This window comes from Python bivittatus, unplaced genomic scaffold, assembly GCF_059951505.1.
Source record: "Python bivittatus isolate LINGU-HERP-01145 unplaced genomic scaffold, Pbiv_v1 ctg000480_np1212, whole genome shotgun sequence".
NCBI lineage: Eukaryota > Metazoa > Chordata > Lepidosauria > Squamata > Pythonidae > Python > Python bivittatus.
In genome coordinates, this window is record NW_028277075.1 from 2011080 (window position 1) to 2034591 (window position 23512).

General features: G+C 38.2%; 1 protein-coding gene across 7 annotated transcripts in view; it reads left to right on the forward strand.

Moving 5' to 3' along the window:
* Positions 1–23512, forward strand: part of TTC7B (tetratricopeptide repeat domain 7B) — a 136872-nt gene that overhangs the window by 46799 nt on the left and 66561 nt on the right. For all 7 annotated transcript variants that reach the window (XM_088145238.1, XM_088145239.1, XM_088145240.1 and 4 more), the window contains 5 exons: positions 1529–1607; positions 4159–4331; positions 6871–6934; positions 15118–15255; positions 17947–18030. In XM_088145238.1, the coding sequence (XP_088001364.1) occupies positions 1529–1607; positions 4159–4331; positions 6871–6934; positions 15118–15255; positions 17947–18030 (538 nt within the window). The remainder of the gene's footprint in view (positions 1–1528; positions 1608–4158; positions 4332–6870; positions 6935–15117; positions 15256–17946; positions 18031–23512) is intronic.

Consider the following 23512-nt stretch of genomic DNA (forward strand, 5'->3'; position numbering starts at 1 on the left):
TTGATTGTAGCAATTTGGGGGGCAGGGGTGTTCCTCCTTACAGCTTGCTAGGCTTGTAGGAGTTACAGTTCCAGAGTTTCTAGCCGCCAGGCCTTTCCCTCATGACCATCTATTGGGCCACTGTGAAAAATATTCAGCCATCTAGTATTTGTATGGATTCACTCAGAGTTAGACTCTGACTGGTTAGGGCTAGTTGAGGTGATGGAGGTATGAACCTTCCTGGTAAACTGAGAAGAATTTGATCCTATAACTCCTAACAAAGGTCATTTGTCAGTTTAGATCAGATACCAGTTTGGATGATACTCAGTTGTATATCTTGACCCTTGGTTGGGCAAGCAATGCTAAAAAGGTCTTGTCTCAGGGCCTGGAGTCTGTTGGGGTCTGGATGGGGAGGAGCAAGCTCAGGCCCCAACCTAGCAAGACTGAATGTCTGTAGGTGCTTGGAACTCTCAGTTACGGGGATTTTCCATCCCTGGTCCTGAAGGAGGTAGCACTCCCCATTCAGGATCAGTACACAATCTGGAGGATTTTCTGTACATTAAGGTGCTACTTGAGGAGCAGGTGGTAACTGTGGCCCGGAAGCTTACTGCCTTACAGTAAATAAGGGATTAATATTTTTGAACCCTTGGTATTTACTGTGTGTTGTTTAAGAGAAAAATGGTGAGAAAATGATTACTTGGGAAATAATATACACAAATACAAAAATTCCTCCTCCATTTATGCATTATATTGAATTTTATGGACTTTTACAAAACAGATATCACATTCTGTCAGATTGGAAGTAAAATATTTGAAATGTTCTTATTGCAGCTTCCCTGCAAGGTCTATTGCTCACAACTTCTCATTCCCAATCTTCTTCATTAATTAAAGTGAGGCAATGATGATGATGACCATTATATTTATTGTTATTATTTGTTATAGTATTGTTTCTCAGGCTCTTTTGAGTTTCGAAAATGGTTATTTATATGTAGATTGTGACAAACATTTCCTAGGCTCATTTGATCCCTCTACTACCAATACCAGGAATATTATTATCATCTTTGGATGAAGGAATAGCAAGAAATTATATCTCACTACAATAAAGTAAACTTAATTAAATGGGGTGAGTCCTTTCTGCCCATCCCCTTACCTCTAGTGTTGAATTTTTTTAAAAATGATTTCATTACAGATATAGATTCAAGGTTTATACTTTCCAGTTTTTCACTTTATTGCATTTTATGACATTTAACTTCATAGTTTTTTTTTTAATCCCTCCCTCCCTCCTTCTCTCTCTCCTCTTTGTTTTTTGGAGTGGGGACAATTTTCAATCATCCTACGATGGCATGATGCTTTGAGTAGAATCCCACTCTGGATCCAATCCATATTGTAGATTTAAAGTTGTTTCATTCTTACAAAACTGGATGAGGAGTCAAATATTTTAAATGAAGTTCAATAAATGGAAAACAGTAGTACTTATGGAATAAATAAGAAAGGATATAGTATTTAAATATTAGCTGGGAATAATTTTGAATTCTATATATATATACAGGAATTTGACAAGAGGAGTTGGTAGATTTAGAGAGATTCTAAGAGCCGTTGAAACAAGAACTACACAAAATCTACGCATGGTAAGTTTTTATAGCTGTGGTGAATTAGGTGCCTGAATACAGTGGAATTCAATTAAGAATAAGAATACATAGGTTTATACTGTAGCAGTGTTCATTTTAAGGCAGTGATTATTGCCATAATTAGAATATTAAAATATTATAGCAAAATAATGGTTAATATACAGTGGGGCAAAAAAGTATTTAGTCAGCCACCAATTGTGCACGTTCTCCCACTTAAAAAGATGAGAGAGGCCTGTAATTTTCATCATAGGTATACCTCAACTATGAGAGACAAAATGAGAAAAAAAAATCCAGAAAATCACATTGTCTGATTTTTAAAGAATATATTTGCAAATCATGGTGGAAAATAAGTATTTGGTCACCTGCAAACAAGCAAGATGTCTGGCTCTCACAGACCTGTAACTACTTCTTTAAGAGGCTCCTCTATCCCCCACTCGTTACCTGTAGTAATGGCACCTGTTTGACCTTGTTATCAGTATAAAAGACACCTGTCCACAACCTCAAACAGTCACACTCCAAACTCCACTATGGCCAAGACCAAAGAGCTGTTGAAGGACACCAGAAACAAAATTGTAGACCTGCACCAGGCTGGGAAGACTGAATCTGCAATAGGCAAGCAGCTTGGTGTGAAGAAATCAACTGTGGGAGCAATAATCAGAAAATGGAAGACATATAAGACCACTGATAATCTCCCTCGATCTGGGGCTCCATGCAAGACCTCACCCTGTGGGGTCAAAATGATCACAAGAATGGTGAGCAAAAATCCCAGAACCACACGGGGGGACCTAGTGAATGATCTGCAGAGAGCTGGGACCAAAGTAACAAAGGCTACCATCAGTAACACACTATGCTGCCAGGGACTCAAATCCTGCAGTGCCAGACGTGTCCCCCTGCTAAAGCCAGTACATGTCTGGGCCCGTCTGAAGTTTGCTAGAGAGCATTTGGATGATCCAGAAGAGGATTGGGAGAGTGTCATATGGTCAGATGAAACCAAAGTAGAACGTTTTGGTCTAAACTCAACTCGTTGTGTTTGGAGGAGAGAGAATGCTGAGTTGCATCCAAAGAACACCATACCTACTGTGAAGCATGGGGGTGGAAACATCATGCTTTGGGGCTGTTTTTCTGCAAAGGGACCAGGACGACTGATCCGTGTAAAGGAAAGAACGAATGGGGCCATGTATCGTGAGATTTTGAGTGAACACCTCCTTCCATCAGCAAGGGCATTGAAGATGAAACGTGGCTGGGTCTTTCAGCATGACAATGATCCCAAACACACCGCCCGGGCAACGAAGGAGTGGCTTCATAAGAAGCATGTCAAGATCCTGGAGTGGCCTAGCCAGTCTCCAGATCTCAACCCCATGGAAAACCTTTGGAGGGAGTTGAAAGTCCGTGTTGCCCAGCGACAGCCCCAAAACATCACTGCTCTAGAGGAGATCTGCATGGAGGAATGGGCCAAAATACCAGCAACAGTGTGTGAAAACCTTGTGAAGACTTACAGAAAACGTTTGACCTCTGTCATTGCCAACAAAGGATATATAACAAAGTATTGAGATGAACTTTTGATATTGACCAAATACTTATTTTCCACCATGATTTGCAAATAAATTCTTTAAAAATCAGACAATGTGATTTTCTGGATTTTTCCCCCCATTTTGTCTCTCATAGTTGAGGTATACCTATGATGAAAATTACAGGCCTCTCTCATCTTTTTAAGTGGGAGAACTTGCACAATTGGTGGCTGACTAAATACTTTTTTGCCCCACTGTACATACTTGTACAAAAAATTAAAATAAACATAAACAGTTTGGAGATGTTGGACCAGTACCTGTTGGGTTTCTAATTTTTGATAGCACTGCATATATGAACAATTCCTGGTCCTAAGTTCAGTGGCAAATAGTTCCTGACCATCTACCCTGTGACAGCATTTTATGTACTTGTACTTTGAAAACAAACTTGTTTCATTAAACAAGCTGGCTATATAAGTTATATTTTTAGAAGGCAAAGCCCTTCTCTTATGTAGTAAATTTGATACACCATGATGTGCAAAACAGGTATTAGAATTTTGATGACTAGGATAGAACCATTGTAATATAGAATACTTGATTCACAATCATTCCTCTTTCTCCCCACTTTTTTTAAAATTTAGAATTCTTTTTGGTTCCTATTACTTGTTTGGCAAATTTTAAAAAAAATATTTCTGCAGACTTAATAGTTTTTCCCAAGTCTGCTGATATTCTCTAATCTATAGATGGTGATTTTTGGCTATAAAAAATAGGAACTTAGAGAATGAGTTGATTATTTGTACATATTATTTTATATATTGCTTTTTCAAACTTTTTATGGTTCCATTGGTGAGTTTGTTCTTTAGGCTACATTTTATTCTGTTCGTTACATTCTACATATACCCTATTTGTATACCATTGCTTATTGAACAAAGTTGTACAGTGCAGAAGGACTTAAAGCGGTAAGTTGTTTCCTGTTATACACAAGTTCCACATCCTGCTTTTGTTCATTCTAAATATGGGGGGTATTTCTTTTTTCTTCTTAACAGACAATAGCAAGGCAGTTAGCTGAAATTTTGCTACGAGGCATGTGTGAACAGAGTTACTGGCACCCTCTGGATGACCCTCCTCAGCAGTCACCCTTAAACGATCCACTCTGGAAAGGTGCAAACACTAAAAGTTATGCACTTAGCAGAAGACCACGGGTGTACTCAGGAGAAAAGTATGTTTTTAAAAGAAATGTAATAAGTTGATGTGATGTGTTCTGTTTAAATAAGGTTAACACAGTGTATGGGCACAGTCCCTTAACAATGTTGCTGTGTGCGCACAGGGCAAGGTTGGGGAAAAGTAGAAACAGAAAGCAGAATTAAAATATTTTCTATGTAAAGCATGGAATGTGAATTGATAAGGACAGATACATCTGTTCTTAAAGTATGCTACCTATAGTGGAGATTAGCATCAAAATAGCTTTGGCTACTTAACAAAGCAGATTTGTTAGCTATGGGTTTCAGTTGCCACTGTGTTTGGGCTAGCAGTGCAATATTCAAAGCTTGAATGGACTTTTCCTTTTTCCTGGAAGCATAAAACATACTGATGATAATGTGAGGTCACTGAGTCTTACCTTTATCTTAACCATTAAGAGTGATGTTGAATACTGAAGAATTTTAACAGAGCTGGATGCAATAACTAAATCTGTTTAAAATCTGTGTGGCTGGAAGTTTGAATACTTTCTTATTTGTAAGAAAGAAATATTTGCAGCAGCAAATATTAACTGGTTTGCAAGTTCAGAATGCTTCCCAAACTGTCTATTGTGAACTTGGAACAATTGTTTTGAACTCTCAATGGGATTAGAGGTAGAAACAGTTCAAAACTTGAATATTTTGTACATCTCTAAGAAAACCAGGATAGAAGCAAATCAGTTTGAGTGGAGGATTTAAAATACAAACAATTATTGGGAAATAAGCATTTCCCAACCCTATAGATGATCAGGTTTTATTTCAGTACGCTTGTTATTCACTTGCATATGTTTTCATTAGTTGAAGAATTTGGTAAATGAATTTCTTTTTCTCAAATTTCTTAATATTCTGAATTATGCATTCTCTAAAATATTAATGTGAATGTGGTGCCATTATGGAGAACTAGTTAACATGCCAGAGCCAGTGTGAAGTAGCGGTTAAAGTGTTCAACTAGGTCTGGAGATATCTAGGTTTAAATCCAACTTCAGTCATAGGCCAATCACTTTCTCTCAGCCCTATCTATTTTGGGGGTGGGGGGTAGTGCTAGATATACTGCCTTGAGCTCCTGGAGGAAAGGCAGGATGTATCTGATAAGTAAATAGTGAATTGTTATTATGTTTGTTAATTATCTCTTTTATGTGTTGTTTCATTGGTTTCTTTTTAATAAAGTACAAAAAAAATAAACTGTTTTCTTCCCAAGAGAAGAAAAATGGTGATCTACTAATATTCTTTCCTGCTTATATAGTTAGGTTTTTTTTACATTTATGAGTCTTCTTAAATAATGCAATCCATCCTTTGCTGCTGCTCTAGAAAAATGAGAAGAGACAAGAAAAATAAAGGCAGAAATAGCTTAATCTGATATTTCCTTATATCAGATTAAGCTATTTCTCCATCTAGCCTTGTCTTGCCTACTGTGTTTGACAATAGGATTTCAGGCTTTTTTCATCATCTGTTGCCTATTTCTTTGTAAGTGAGATGCCAGGAACCTGAGATTTGGGTATTATAGAGGACTATAGAGTACCTTGAAGACAGACTGCAAGCTGTTAAGTAAACATAAACTAAACCCTGGGAGGAAGAGGGGGTGAGAAAGAAACTCAAAATAACCTCACTTTGATTCTGTTTGGTATAAGAGGGGGCAGAAGGGAACAGATTCTGTTATTGTTCCCTCAAATAATAGAGATTCAGTAGTCTTATGAAGTCTGTTTCCTAATCTGGTCTATCTTGAAGGGCTGACAGGTAGCTCTTTATTAAGGAACTGATTTTTTACCAGTTCTTTCTCTGATCACTTAATATGATGGGCACCATGTAATCAGTTCAGAGCTCTTCATTTTCTTTATAGATATTTCTCAAAAACTTATCCACTGTCAGAGGACATCACATGTTGATGCCTACCTCCCACATTGCCAGTGATATTAAAGATCCATATTAAATGGTCTTGAGTTTCAAATATTATAAACAATGAAAAATGTAGAGTGTTTAACTTTAATTTGGTCAAGTTTAATGCCATTTAAGAGTGTTAAAAACAAAAAAATGCAAGATACTCTGATTAGAATAGTGTTTCTCAACCTTGACAACTTTAAGATGGATGGATTTCAGCTCTCAGAATTCCCCAGCCAGGAATTCTGGGAGTTGAAGTCCACCCATCTTAAAGTTACCAAGGTTGAGAAACACTGGATTAGAACACTGGATTAGAATAAAGAAATTTATAGGGAAAATGTAGCCTTCAGACCATTGAGTAGCTATAATTGCAAATATGAAGGCAGTGACATTAACATTTTTTTTGAAATAAGAGTAGTTGTAGTTTTAGTTGACAAAATAGTAGATTTGTTTGAGCTATTTGGAATTTTTACACTTTAAGAAACAGCTTTATTTCCATAATTTGATTTCCTTTTACAAAAACCAAAATTGGTTTTCCTGTATCAAGTTTGATCAGTCATGAATATGCAGATGTGACACAACCATTAACTATTACATATAAATGAATTTTGGTTGACTTTAATACAATGATTGCTCAACTTTTAACAGCATTTTCTGTCCTCAAGAGAACACTGAAGAAGCTCTGTTGCTGCTGCTAATCAGTGAATCCATGGTGAGTCATGTTTCTTTATAAATGAGTACCATTTACATTACTTCTGTTATATTTTACAGTTTGATACTTCACAAGCTGTAACTTGCTGTAAGAAGAGCAAAAGTTAAGTATGTGTCTGCATAGGTGGGCTGCTATGTGTGCAGTATTTGGATCCGGAGCAGGAAGGCAACTTCTGGTACAATCCTTTCTGGGTTCATTTACTTCATGTGCTGCTTCTGCATTTCCTTCCTCCTCCTCCCCCCCCCCCCCCCGCAACAGAGTAGTGCTGTGTTCCCCAAAGCCTATAAATCAGTTGATTGGATACAATGAGGAGCACAGTGTTTTTATAGCACTCTGGGTCAGTAGTGGGCAACTTGTTTCAGCTGGGGAATGCAGTGCTGATCTAGCGCTATACCATTATAGCATTTCTAGGCTTTTGATCTTCTGGAAGGTTGCAGGTGACTTTTTGGTGACAGGATAAGGTAACTTGAAAGGAATGGCCCATTGTTGCTTTTTGGGCAGTTTTTGGAGGTTTTAAAACTAAGTACTGTATGTGAACAAGGGGGACATTTGGGAGGCAAACTACTACATTCCTATCCTTAACCACCCAAATGTGAAACCAGCCAAAATTGTACCACTAAAGTTTGTCCATTTAAATGTTGAATGTCAGTGGTGCAATTTCAGGACATTGGGGAGCCACAGATTGCTCACTGCTGCTCTATTTGGATAGTATTTCTGACAAACTGCTGATTAGCTGTTTAGCAGGTTCAGGATAGTGCTATTGTAGTGGAAGAAGATAAAACAGTGGGAAGCTGTATATGTATTTGTGCATGTGTGATTGTGTGTGTATGGATGCAAGTCTTTGTGTACTTATAGGCACACATGTGATCACAATCATTTGTACCACTTGCACCCTTCATACCTATAAAAAGCTTAACCAGCTTTGGCTTACAGGATAAATGCCATAATCTACAGAGGTCTGGATACATGTACCTTCTCTTTCCATGATTAAATTATTACCCTTGTCAGAATATTATACATGGATTATTCTAAGGTTCTACTATCTTCTTGCAGTAGGTTTTCACAAAAATACTTCCCAAACTTTCACCTTCCCCCTCATACTATAGGCATACTGTTTCTTATCTCTGCCCATATTCAGGTCTTTGTGACAGTGCACCATTTGGTCCCACTGGCAAATCATTCCTGGCATGTTAAACTATCAGAACTAGTTTGGTTGTCAAACCTGATTAGCTTATGTTCTCCAGAATGGAACTGGGTAGGGAGAAAAGTCAGTGCTGTAGAAACCTTTTTATTTGTGTATGTGTATCTCCATTATGCTGCAGAGGTCTTATTTCAAAGAGACGGTGAGGTTGGGTAAGAAAAAGATCAGCATTTCTGGTGCTAAAACGAGAAAGTCAGAATTGAATGCAAAGGAGACATAGACAAGAGCACAAGTGGAATCAGAAAGGAACAAAAGAAAAATTGGATCTGTTTTGTCAAGAAAGATTTGAAAATGACACTACCATCTCCACTTTCAACTGTTAGACAACAGTGGTACAACAACTGCTAAGAAGAGATATTGATTGTAATTATGAATTATGGATACAAGGTTTAAATACAGGTAGTCCTCGACTTATGACGGCAATTGGGACTGAAATTTCCATTGTTTAGCAGTGCAGTCATAAAGCACAACTGCACTGCTTAGCAACGGCAGTTCCTGCAGTCCTGATTGCCATTGTTAACCAAATCCCATGCTCATTAGGCAAGGTGACTTCCTGCCGGCTTCCCACAACCAGTCAGTTATAAGTTATAAGTCCCAGGCTGGCAGGCAGATAAGTTGCTGCTGCCAGGTGGGGGAGGGAGTAAGGAGGTACAGGGGAGGCACGGCGAGGGTCAGGGAGGGTGCCTGAGAGGAGTGACGAGGGTTGGGGTGGGTGGAAGTGGGTGCACAAGAGGCATGGCAGAGGTCAGGGAGGTTGCAAGGAGGTGCACAATAGGTGCAGGGATGGTCCGCGAGGGTGAAAAGGGGTGTGCGAGAGGTGTGGCAAGCATTGGGGAGGGTGTGAGGGGATACATGAAAGGCACAGGGAGGGTGTGCAAAGGTGTGCGGGTCGGGGAGGATGCACGAGGGTGCAGCATGGGTCAGGGAGGGTGCACAGAGGTGCACAAGTGGTTGGCACAGCATGAGTGCAGAGGAGCTGGGGGAGGGTGCACAGGTGAGGGAAAAACACCACAGTGACTTGAGACCTTCCCTGCCAGCTTCCCCATTGACTTTCTGGGGAAGCCGGCAGAGCAGGTTGCAAATGGTGATTATGTAATCATGGGGTGCTGCAACCGGTCATAAGTGTGAACCAGTTGCCAAGCATCCTTATCATGATCACGTTACTGTGGTGATGCTGGGACAGCCGGAACTCAAGAACCAGTCATAACCATCATTTGTTCAGTGCCGTCATAACTTTAAAAGGTCGCTGAACACATGGTCGTAGGTCAAGGACATTGCCAGTGATATTAAAGATCCATATTAAATGGTCTTGAGTTTCAAATATTATAAACAATGAAAAATGTAGAGTGTTTAACTTTAATTTGGTCAAGTTTAATGCCATTTAAGAGTGTTAAAAACAAAAAAATGCAAGATACTCTGATTAGAATAGTGTTTCTCAACCTTGACAACTTTAAGATGGATGGATTTCAGCTCTCAGAATTCCCCAGCCAGGAATTCTGGGAGTTGAAGCCCACCCATCTTAAAGTTGCCAAGGTTGAGAAACACTGTATTAGAATAAAGAAATTTATAGGGAAAATGTAGCCTTCAGACCATTGAGTAGCTATAATTGCAAATATGAAGGCAGTGACATTAACATTTTTTTTGAAATAAGAGTAGTTGTAGTTTTAGTTGACAAAATAGTAGATTTGATTGAGCTATTTGGAATTGTTACACTTCAAAGCACCTGTTTAAAAAACAGCTTTATTTCCATAATTTGATTTCCTTTTACAAAAAACCAAAATTGGTTTTCCTGTATCAAGTTTGATCAATCAAGGACTACCTGTGCGCAATCTGTGTAGTGACTATATTTATAGCTATTTGCCAAATTGCTTCTTTTCTTAGTCTTTTAGTATTGGGAAGGGAAAATATATATGTTACTATATTTTTAAATTGGTGCATATAAGAATAACTAGAGTTCATCTGTAATGCATTGATTCAGTTTACATTCATGGAATATGCAGGACTTTCACGGTCAGTGTGGAAGAGGTGTATTTAAATTTGTTAGTGCCAAGTTTTAAAAGTAACAGTGGATGATACATGTGATACATGTGCTGGTGACCTTCAGGTTTGATGACTGTAACATGTTGTATGTGAGTTTAGAAATTTCCATTGGTATAGAATTGAATAGCTAAGTTTGCTTAGGAAGAACTCAGAGACCATACGGTTAGTTAGTTAGTTAGTTAGTTAGACACACACACACACACACACACACACACACACACACACCAGTAATAAAAGCATTGTACTGGCTGTCAATTTGCCAAGTGAAGTACAAATGTTGTTTAATATCTTCAGAGCCCCTATATGGCTTGGGTTTAAGTTACTTGAAAGAATGGTTCCCTCCAATTTTCTCACTGAAATAATATAAGTTTCTATACAGTTAATGCAGCCTCCTTTTGCAGCAACTGAGTCAAGTCTGTCTTGTAGCCACCTCAGTTCTTTGGAATGTTTTCCCTGCTGAATTAGGGACCTTTAGTTTTTTGCTGTCAGTTTAAAATACCCTGAATCAAACCTTTTTAAACCGTATTTTAACTGAGGATTTCAATTTATGATTTTAATTGTGGATTTAATTTCTGGCTTTAATTTTGATTCAATATTTAATTATAAACCTCCAAGAGACCATGATAGTTGGCTGTATTATAAACATTAATAAATATGTAATAAATGAATAAGTAGATCTGATGATTCCTTATTGAACCTTGATCTTCAAGCAGAAAAAAGGGGTTATTTAAGTGATAGTCATTCTCTTCCGGAGACAGGTTAATATTCAAATACAGAAGAGCTACTTCATCCCCATATTTTCTGACTTTTCAGACCTGGTGAGTCTTCTGATTTCATCCACAGTGAATACACAGATCACAACAAGTGACAAAAGCTTGTCCTACTGCCAGTCTAATAACTACTTAAATTGGTATTACTAAAGCAGTTTAATAAAGAAGTTACTTTCTATACCCTTTCCCCATCTTAACTCTCTGTTCCAGATGAGAATATGTTGTGCCACACTTGGCAGATTTAATACTGCCTGTCTGTATGGTCCTTATAGTGAATGTACCTGTGCCTGTTTTTGAATTGTCTAAATACTTAATGTAGGAAAGAAATATCACTCTTCTTCAAAAGGAATTCTATTCTTAATTTATTGGACCATGTTTTCAAGGCAGGATATTAGCTCAAAAGAGTAGAATGTTTGTGAGTAACTGCTGAACTGCCACTATAAAAATCCACCCCCTGATGACTGATGATCTAGCTTTCATTAATTCAAATTACTGGTTGTCTTCAGAAACTGAAATGTCAGTTATCAGGAAGTGACAGTCTGTTGCAATTTAAAACTTACATTTTTCTCTCTATCAATGATACAGTTAAATTATTCACTAACTTACAAAATAATCCAGATAAATAAGTTTAAAGTAATTTATGTTGCCTGATGGTAATATCAGAGAATTAAACTGAGTGCATATGAATTATTTTACCTGGGTTCTGCCTTTAAAAACAATGGAGAAGCTTTTTGATTAAGTTCTCTAGATGTGCTAGCATAGCTTGGTTAGACTCTTTAGTGACTCTTCTGTTGCTTGTTATATTTCTGTGGGTGTTCCATGAGTTCCTACAACTTTCTGATTTGGTAATGACTGGATTGCTGATCTAACTTCATCTTCTAGTACATCTTCTAGTACTTCTTATAAGTAGGGAATATCTCCTAATGTACGATGTTGACATCTTTACTGTACAGTATTTCAGTATACTCCTTCCATCTTTGATTTCCTTTGAATCACTTACTCTCTGTCCATTGGCATCCTTATCATAACAATTTGAGGTTGGAACCTCCTGAGTTCACTGATCTTTTGGAAGACTTTGCTTGTTTTTCAGTGCCTATTTCCATCTTCAGTGTCATTACAGATGTCATTCTACTAGTGCTTCTTGTCTCTTCTAACACTCTGTAATGCTTTGTGAACTTCCTTCCTGAGATTTTTTTCTTTCTTGGTTTTGACTTCTCGGCAATTTCCACAGTTTGTTCTGACATCCAGTATGCTTTGCTCTGTTTCTTCGTCTTTGGCAGTCTCTTTTCACATTCTTCCTTAACAATGTCTTTAAGTTCATTTTACAGTTCTTATGGTTCTCTATCATTGAGGTTTGGGACTTCAAAGTGATTCCTGATGTTCACCTTAAAAATGGTGGTTATATACTCAAGATCATATTGTGGAAACTGGTTGGCTTTCTTCTTCTTTAGCTTAATTTGGAACTTGTACATGAGCAGTTCATGATCTATTCCACAGTCAACACTTGGCCGTGTCTTTGATACTATAACTGAGCTCCTCCATCTCCTTTTAGCAATAATATAGTCAATTTGATTTCTGTGTACTCCCTCTGGTGATGTCCACGTAAAGAGTTGTCATGTTGGTTGTTTGAAGATCGTGTTAGCTATAACAAAATCATTGGAGTGGCAGAAATTGATAAATCAGTTGACATCTCTACTGTACAAAATTTCAGTATATTCCTTCCATCTTCATTTAATCTTCCTTAATCTTCTTACTATTTATCCATTGGCAACTTTTAGCATGGCAATTTGACATTGGAACCTCCTGCTGAATTCAGAGCTCTTTTGGAAGACTTTCCTTGTTTTTGTCTTTTTCCATCTTCAGTGCCTTTTTTTTTTTTTTTTAAATCTGCACTCAATCATTACCGACTCTGCAGTGACTGCTTTTTGGACGAGTCCTTTGCAGTTTTCAAGGCAAGGTGTTTCAGAAGTGGTTTGCCAGTGCCCCCTTCCAAGAGCAGAGCCCAGCTGGCAAGCGCAGGAGGCGGGGTTTCCGTTGCTTCGCTCCTTTTTTGGGCGAGCACGGCTTCCGTGCTATTGGCAACTGCTCCTGACTCCTTTTGCAAGGCGCCGCCAGCATTTTTCCTCCCACCAGAGTGAGAGTACCCATTTATCTACTCACGTGAGTTTTCGAACTGTTGGGTTGAGAGGAACTCGGGGAGGAACCAGGAGCTCACTCTGCTACACGAAGGCTGGGCTCGAACTGCTGAAGTGTCGACCATTTCCGGCTGGCAACTTTCAGCGTCATTAAGCCGCTGCGCCTTTACAGATAACATAATTTTGCTTCTTGTTTCTTTTAACAGTTCTCAGAAATTCTTTGTTAAGTTTCTTCCCAAGAACTTTGTTTTTCTTGGCTTTGGTTTTTATTCTCTTCTTGGCAATTTCTACTGTTTGTTCTGATGCCCAGTTTGTTTCCTTCCATTTCTTAGTCTTTGGCAATCTCTTTTCATATTCATCCTTAACAGCTTCTTTGATTTGTTGGCTTTGCTTTTCCATTTTAGCTTGATTGGAATTTGTACATGAGCAGTTAATGATTTGTTCCACAGTCATCCCTTGGCTGCATCTCTGCTATCATAACTAAGCTCATCCACTTTCTTGTACCAATAATATAGTCAGTTTGATTTCTCTGGGCTCCGTCTGGTGATGTCCATTTATATAAGGGTCATTTTGGTTGTTCAAAGAGAGTGTTAGCTATGAAGAAATCATTGGATTGACAGAAAGTGGTAAGTTGTTCTCCTGTTTCATTTCTGTTTGTTAGGTCATATAGTCTAACTATGTTTTCCTCCATACTATTTCTAAAGTTGGCATTCCAGTCTGCAATAGCAAGTAGCACATCTTTCTTGCATGTTGTGTCAACTTGAATTTGAACGTGCTCATTAAACTCCTCAACTTTCTCTTCTTCTCCACCAGTGGTTGGAGCATAAACTCATATTAAAGGGCTGTCCATGCTTCATTCATCCCTCCCAGGAACACCCCCCTTCCCTGAATCACAGTGAGGCAGGATAGCAAGATTTGAGGGGTAGAAACTGAACTTTGCCCAAATATATAAAATAAAATTACTGACAGGGGACTGATTAATAGACATTGTCATGTTAACTGGGCTGGTTGTCCCTGGATTTCTGGGCCCAGTTAAAAGTGTTGGTATTGTCCTAATGGATAAGCAGAACTAAGGAAATGTTCATCTTATTTGTACCTGCTTGGAGCTTTTGTTCACCTACTGTGAACCAGTCTCCTCCAGATAAATAAAGCTAGATTTTAGCTGTAAGGAAAGAACCTGTTTAACTGTATGCTTTCCTTATGGAATACCCTCCTCAAAGAAACTTGTCTGCTGATCATATTATCTTGTTCAGTGCTCCCAGGTATCTTAGATTTTGTAGCTTAGTTTAAAGAGTTGTTAAATGCGCATAGTAGCTTAAGATAGCAGTTTTTATGTATTTTTCCCTGTACAAATTCTGTTACACTTTTATTATCTAATATGTGTCTGTTATTTTATATTTATAATCCACTCAGAATCATTGTACAGAATAGAGGAATATAACAAAATAAATAAGTAAAGATTCTTATTGTTGTCAGTAGTTCTCTCATTTGAATTAATAAACATGATGCAGCAGTTCTTAAGAAATGCAATTTCATAATTAATGACTTCCCATTTCTGAATAAGCGGTCCCATTTCTGACAATACTAAGGAGATAATGCTTCTTTTTCCTTTAAGGTATTTTGTGGTTGTTACAGGTAGACCTTGTTTAACGACACTAATTGGGACCAGAAACTGTTGTTAACCAATGCAATCTTAAGTCAAAAAACCACATGACTGCACCGCTTACTAACAGCAGTTCCAGTTGTCATAGTTAAACGAGGACCATGCAGGTTGTTAAGCGAGGACCTCATGTGACCACGACTTCCAACTTCCTGTTGGCTTCCCCATCAACTTTGCTTGTGGGAAGTGGGCAGGGAAAGTTGAAAATCGCAATCATGTGACCAAGGGACGCTGTGATGTCATAAGTATGAAGTCTGGTTGTAACTAACACTCATTCAGCGCCATTGTAAGTTCAAACAGTCGCTGAACGAGTGGTTATTAAACAAGGACCATCTGTATACTGATCATCTGTTCTTATATTTGGTATGGTTTTTCAGGCTAATCGTGATGCTGTATTGAGTAGAATACCAGAACACAAAAATGATCGCATCATCAGTTTGCAAAGTGCATCTGTAGTGTACGATTTGCTTACCATTGCCTTGGGAAGAAGAGGTCAATATGAAATGCTGTCAGAGGTAAGCTGTAAAATAAGGCCTAGCATCCATTTTGGAGCTATATCCTAGAGCCACAGTGCATGGCTTATGGACACATATAGCTGGAAGCTCTCCTTTAATATCTGCTGGGGACCTTGCACCCTGTTTTTATTTTATTCTATTAAAAGATTTTTTTAAAATTCAAAGCATATATAGGAAACCATCAATTTCCAGCATGATCTATATCTAGTAATGCCTGTGGGCTTTTCACAGACTGCAGCGACAATCTTAAAAAATAATGTGGTGGATAAAGTATGAAAATTAAAATGTGGATGTGATCTTGAATTTTTAGACCATATAATACAACTACTCTACCAAAATCACTATCTGTTGATTTGTTACCTGGGCCAGTGCAAAAATACTGTATGGAATGTCATTTTCTATAGATTGATTGGGATGTATTCCTTCTGTCCCTAACTAGAGTAACCAAAAAGTAGAATTCAGTGATAACAAAAATTCTCAAGTAGTAAAGTAATAGCTAAGTTGGATTTTTAACCCATGTTTTTTGGGTAAGCTGTGATTCAAAGCCAATCATGGTATCCACAAATTAATATTTATGTTGTGTCTTTGTTTTTAAATTCTCTGATTCAAAAGCATTCTTGGGAGCCAATTATTTAGTTTTTTTCTTTTCTTTTCTTGCTTTTCTTTTTATAATAAAAGCAGAATTGGGTGCTGGTTTTCTAGTAAAGATCTCTATTTTTAAAAAAATATTTTTGTGATAGCAGTTATATATAGGCTGTAAATCCTGAATGTAGTGGGGTTTATTTCAGAGTAAATAAGTACACAATTGCATTAAGGAAACATAGAAATAATTTTAAAAGTTAAATTTCAATATTTTATAAAATAGCAATAGTAAACATATACTAGTATATGGACTATGGGTACTCAAAACTCTGGGGGCTGATCATGGAATATTCCAGTGTTGCCCAGAATGTTGTATTTTTCTTCTGGAATGCACCAATCCAACCATTCTATAGGTGGCTCTTATTTTAATTGAGCTTCCAGAACAAAACATGGTTCATGGTATTTTGGATGTGGAATGTGAGAAATATGCTCCCATGTCAGAAGAAGCCTTTGGGAAGGGAATGGGGCCTCTGTGTGGTAAATATATTTCTCTTTAAGAACTATCAACTCTTTGTTGCTTTTACTGCTACCATCTGGAAACTAAATTCTGTACCTACCCTGGAAGTAAGCATTATGGATTTTCATCAGAATTAGTTCTGAAAAGGATTTGAAAGATGTAACTGTAGCAGTCACTTTTGCTTCATAACTTTTTTCCTGGATAGCTGATACATGCTTCTCTGCCTCCCATTCTTTTCTTGCACTATTTTGCACTGCTTTCTTTTTTTTTCTTTCTGAGCCCTTCTTGCTGTCCAAGTTCTCTTTCCTTCATTTCCTTTATGATGAGATTTAATTTAGGTATGGATTCTGAAAATACTATTTCTGTTAAATTTGTATGGGAAATAATTTTACTTTCCTATTAAAAAACAATAAGTAATTGAACACAGTAAATGGATTTTAGTTGTTTATTTAATTCAACTTAGGTGCCACCTGACTCCAACTGACTCTGGGTGGCTAACAACATGTTACCATAAAATAGTTGCTGCAGAATGTGGAGTAGCACATGCATCCACCAGGAGTTTGAGGAAGTCAGCTAACATTGTGTTTAAATATGCTATCCAATCAAAATGTTCAAAGTACTTGTCAGGGAATCATTGTGTTTGTTATCACTCCCTGCTTTCTTTTGTACAAGAATATGTTGGGAAGATGAGCTCATTTCTCACTTTCTTACCTTTGTGACCTCACACCTGTGTTGAAACTCCCTTGTTTATCTGTATTTCATGAACATTTCCTTTATGTTACTGTTTTTATGGGTTGCATAGAATAGATTTATACATTGTCCCCCTGTGTGCTGTTGATTCAGAAATTTAATTTGGTAGAACTTTTAAAGCTGAGTTAAAAGGAATTCACTTTTTGACGTAAAGTATCTTGAGAATTTTTATTTTCTTTTGTTAATTTCAGCATGAAATTCCCATTATAAAGTAATTTAAATAGCATTCTGTGGATTGAGAGAAAGACAGGGACAGGGAAAATGGACTTTGTCAGTAGGTTGAACAAACTTCCTGAAAACAAAACATGGTTTTATAGTATACCCCTGCCCTTTCTGTCCCCTATTGCTTGTGCCTTGCATTATGTTCACTTAAAATAACCCAGACTTTCATTCTTACTTGCATACAACAACAAAAACAAAAAAAGCCAACAATAGTCCTTAAGCATACTTCTTTCCCAGACTTTGCCTAGCAAAAAAATATTGCTATATTGGCCTGCCAAGAGACATATAGATGGTGACCTAGGAAAAAAGAGAATGCAAAGATACATAGGATGGGAAAATGAAATAAGACAGGGTGGAGGCAGTCATATGTTAGGTTCAAGTTACAGTGAAGCCTTCATAAATTGTAAAAATAAAATAGTAGACTTCAGTCATTTGTATCCTGCCCCCCGGCATGTTATTTGTATTCTATAACACTTATAAAAAGTACAGTGCCTTGCAAGCATTGTTTTGTTTGCCAGTGAGTGTAATTACCAGCTAATATAGTCAGTGTAGAAAGATGAGTACTGTTAGTTTAAATAATTTATACTTATTAATGATTTGTATTCTCAATTTTATTGCAGTGTTTGGAAAGAGCTATGAAATTTGCCTTTGAAGAATTCCATCTTTGGTATCAGTTTGCACTTTCCTTAATGGCAGCAGGAAAAGTAAGTCTCTTTGCAAATTTTGTTTTATTACTGGCTGCTAATGGCAAAAAAGTGGGCTATACTCATTCACACACTGTATTTGTGTTATATAAGCATTCATAACTGGGTATAGAATGGCATCTGTAGCTCTGCACAACAGGCAAGTGCAGCCAACAAACTGTAGGCACCTACTTGTTAGAGTAGAAAGGTGAATATAACACAAATTAATTAATAATGTTGGGCATGAAAAAGGTATATTCTATTTGGCATATTCTATATGGGTAAGGTGTAATATGGCTTACTGCGGGGTTAGCAACCCTTTTCAGCCTGGGGCTCATGTCTTCATTCAGCTTACCTTTTAGTCTAAAATGTATGGCTGGTGACATGCTGTAATCAAATTAGGTGGGCTTGAAATTTGGGAGCTATTTTGAGAGTTTAGAGAAAGGCTAAACAGGGAAGTATGTAGTCTTAAGCCTGCAGAGGATTCAAAGTTTGAGGCACAAATTTTGCCCTGTAAGCCAAACTCAGAAGGGAAAACTCATCCGTTAGAACATCTATTAATGGATGTAATAGGTGCATTAAACCTTTGTAAGGCTTATGTATGTTTGTTTGTTTGTTTGTTTGTTAAGGCTTAGTGTCAGCTTAATGCCAGCTCCTTAAGCTCTTTCCCATGTCCCAAAATTTTTTAAAAGTCCAAATATTTCACTTTTGTCACTTTATCAGTACTCTAGGAACTATAAATGGGGTGCTATGGATGGAAAAGCTTTCTCTCTAGCTTAGTGTTACATGCAAATGTATTCATTGCCCCTGCCCAACATTTTATTAGAGGACATCTTGGAACCCTCTCAGGTTTCCATGGAAAAAAAAAATTGCTAACAAGAGAAAAAATACTATGAAGTAGCCTTTGTGGGTTCCTTCTTTGAAATATTGCTTATATTTCATTGCTCCTAAATGGAAAACAGTTGTAACGTGCATAACTATCACGCTATTCAGCTTTGGAGTAAGCAAAGCTATGCATAGCATAGAAAAGGAGTAAGAAACAGTAAGCCAAAGAAATTAAATAGATTTTTAAAAAAGAAATATAGCTAAATCTAGTTTATACTAACATAATTCATTACATGTCTGTACTCCTTTCTAACCTTTCAAATCATCCTTGCTTCTATCATGTCCACATACCATTTCATGTTCTTTAAACTTATCAACTCTTTCTTTGTGTAGATCTAATCAACTCCATCCAAGCATGACTTTCTCAGTCTTCTCTTTCGTCTCAACCCATTCACCCTTCCTTTATATATTTACTTACAATTTAGCACTCATTCATTATCCTTATCCCCTTCATGGATCACTGCCTTGTCGTGGCGAAGGGGCTTGCGTAACTCAGTGAAGCCATGAGCTATACCGTGCAGGGCCACCCAAGACGGACAGGTCATGACAGAGAGTTCTGACAAAATGTGGTCCACTGGAGAAGGAAATGGCAACCCACTCCAGTATCCTTGCCAAGAAAACCCCATGGACAATGTTAAAAGGCTAAAAGATATGACGCCGGAAGATGAGCCCCTCAGGTCAGAAGGTGTCCAATATGCTACTGGGGAAGAGCGGAGGGCATTTCCAAGTAGCTCCAGAAAGAGTGAAGCGGCTGGGCCAAAGCCGAAAGGACGTTCAGCTGTGGATGTATCTGGAAGCGAAAAGAAGGTCCGATGCTGTAAAGAACAATATTGTATAGGTACCTGGAATGTAAGATCTATGAACCAAGGCAAGCTGGATGTGGTCAAACATGAGATGACAAGATTGAACGTCGACATCTTGGGAATCAGCGAACTGAAATGGACGGGAATGGGTGAATTTAATTCGGGTGACCATTATATCTACTACTGTGGGCAAGAAACCCTTAGAAGAAATGGAGTTGCACTCATAGTGAATAAGAGAGTGGGAAAGGCAGTAATGGGGTACAACCTCAAAAACGACAGAATGATCTCAGTGCGTATCCAAGGCAAACCATTCAATATCACAGTCATCCAAGTCTATGCCCCAACCACTGATGCTGAAGAAGCTGAAGTTGACCACTTCTATGAAGACCTACAACACCTTCTAGAACTGGCACCAAAAAGATGTCCTTTTCATCATAGGGGATTGGAATGCTAAAGTAGGAAGTCAAGGAGTAATCGGAATAACAGGCAAATTTGGCCTTGGAGTACAAAATGAAGCAGGGCAAAGGCTAATAGAGTTCTGTCAAGAGAACAAGCTAGTCATAGCAAACACTCTTTTCCAACAACACAAGAGACGACTCTACACATGGACATCACCAGATGGTCAATACCGAAACCAGATTGATTATATACTTTGCAGCCAAAGATGGAGAAGCTCTATACAGACAGCAAAAACAAGACCAGGAGCTGACTGTGGCTCAGATCATGAGCTTCTTACTGCAAAATTTAGGCTTAAATTGAAGAATGTAGGAAAAGCACTAGACCACTCAGGTATGACTTAGATCATATTCCTTGTGAGTACACAGTGAAGGTGATGAATAGATTTAGAGGATTAGATTTGGTAGACAGAGTGCCTGAAGAACTATGGACGGAGGTCCGTAACATTGTACAGGAGGCAGCAACTAAAACCATCCCAAAGAAAAAGAAATGCAAGAAAGCAAAATGGCTGTCTGATGAGGCTTTACAAATAGCTGTGGAAAGAAGGAATGCGAAAAGCAAGGGTGAAAGGGAAAGATATAAGCAACTGAATGCAGATTTCCAGAGAATAGCCAGGAGAGATAAGAAGGCCTTCTTAAATGAACAATGCAAAGAAATTGAGGAAAACAATAGAATGGGGAAGACTAGAGATCTCTACAAGAAAATTGGAGATATGAAAGGAACGTTTAGTGCAAAGATGGGCATGATAAAGGACAAAAAAGGCAGGGACCTAACAGAAGCAGAAGAGATTAAGAAGAGGTGGCAAGAATACACAGAAGAACTATACAAGAAAGATCTTAATGTCCCTGATGTCCACGCTGGTGTGATCACTGACCTTGAGCCAGACATCCTAGAGAGTGAAGTCAAGTGGGCCTTAGGAAGCATTGCTAACAACAAAGCTAGTGGAGATGACAGTATTCCAGCTGAGTTATTTAAAATACTAAAAGATGATGGTGTTAAAGTGCTGCACTCAATATGCCAGCAAGTTTGGAAAACGCAACAGTGGCCACGGGATTGGAAAAGGTCAGTTTACGTTCCAATTCCAAAGAAGGGCAACGCCAAAGAATGCTCAAACTATCGCACAATTGCACTCATTTCACATGCTAGCAAGGTTATGCTCAAAATCCTACAAGCTAGGCTTCAGCAATACATGAACCGAGAACTACCGGATGTACAAGCTGGGTTTCGAAGAGGCAGAGGAACTAGAGATCAAATCGCCAACGTTCGCTGGATCATGGAGAAAGCACGAGAGTTCCAGAAAAATATCTACTTCTGCTTCATTGACTATGCAAAAGCCTTTGATTGTGTGGATCACAACAAACTGTGGCAAATTCTTAAAGAGATGGGAATACCAGACCACCTTACCTGTCTCCTGAGAAATCTGTATGCGGGCCAAGAAGCAACAGTTAGAACCGGTCATGGAACAACCGATTGGTTCAAAATAGGGAAAGGTGTACGACAAGGCTGTATACTGTCACCCTGCTTATTTAACCTATATGCAGAGTACATCATGAGAAATGCCAGGCTGGAAGAATCACAAGCCGGAATTAAGATTGCAGGGAGAATCATCAACAACCTCAGATATGCGGACGATACCACCCTAATGGCAGAAAGTGAAGAAGAACTAAAGAGCCTCTTGATGAGGGTGAAAGAGGAGAGTGCAAAAGCTGGCTTGAAACTCAACATTAAAAAAACTAAGATCATGGCATCTGGACCCATCAATTCCTGGCAAATAGAAGGGGTAGAAATGGAAGCAGTAACAGACTTCATTTATTTGGGCTCCAAGATCACCGCAGATGGAGACTGCAGCCATGAAATTAAAAGACGCTTGCTCCTTGGGAGGAAAGCTATGGCAAGCCTAGATAGCATATTAAAAAGCAGAGACGTCACCTTGCCGACAAAGATCCGCATAGTCAAAGCTATGGTTTTTCCAGTAGTAATGTATGGCTGTGAGAGCTGGACCATAAAAAGGCTGAGCGCCGAAGAATTGATGCCTTTGAACTGTGGTGCTGGAGAAGACTCTTAAGAGTCCCCTGGACTGCTAGGAGGTCAAACCAGTCAATCTTAAAGGAAATCAACCCTGATTGCTCATTGGAAGGATCGATAATGAAGCTCAAGCTCAGATACTTTGGTCACCTAATGCGAAGAGAGATCTCTTTGGAGAAGACCCTGATGCTGGGAAAGATTGAAGGCAAAAGGAGAAGAGGACGGCAGAGGATGAGATGGTTAGATAGCATCACTGAAGCAATGAGCATGAAACTGAGCAAACTCAGGGAGGCAGTGAAGGACAGGAAGGCCTGGCGCAATATGGTTCATGGGGTCACGAAGAGTCGGACACGACTTAACGACTAAACAACAACATTATCCTTATGTGACCAACTACCTTGGTGTACTTTTTTCTATTGATTAGTCACTCACTTTTGCATTCATTCATCCCTATTCATTCTTGACTTTACCTTTTTTTTGTTTTACCACAAACATATTTCTCCTGACATACCTAGTTCTCCCTTCCTTATAACAAAGTGGGCAGAAGGACACTTTGAGGCTTAGCCATTTTTGCTTTTTTATGACAAATAGGAATTCTTTGTTACAGAATGCATACTGCCCAATATCATTCTACTGGTATTTTCCCATCTTAAAATTTCTCCATTCACTTTTCCATCTTTAGTAAACATTCTATCTACCAAGATACTGCTCATTCCAGTTTTTTGCCAAGTATGTATAATTTGCAATCATTCATTCCATTTCTTTTCTTAGAAACAAAACTCTTTATACATTGATATTTAAATCCATACTCCTCATTGCATCATATACTCTAACATTTACTGCAGATCATTTTGGTTGTCAGCTTAACCCAGCATTTCAATCAAGGGAACATCACACATCATTGTCTTACTCCTTGCTCAGTGTTGGGACATTTGTTAAGCATTCCATTCTCACACATGCTTTATTTGCTTTACATACTGTTCTCATCACATTCAACAGCCAACCTTCAACTCCATATTAGTGTAATATGTTCCATAATTCAAACCTATTTTTATCATAAGCTTTTTCTAAATAAATATATAGTATACTTTTTCATATTCATATATATCTCAGTGACCTGCTGAAGAGCCAAAAGTCTGCATTCTCTCTGCCTATCCAAAAGCTGCCCTGAACATCACAAATTTTGCATATTGTTATCTCTCATGCCCTTTCATTCTGAATTTTGCCAAACACCATGCTAGATTCCCTCCCCACTATAATTTTTGCAACTCTTGCTACCCTTTCTTTTATACAAGAGAACAGTAACGTGTTTTTCAATCATCAGGCACAAACAC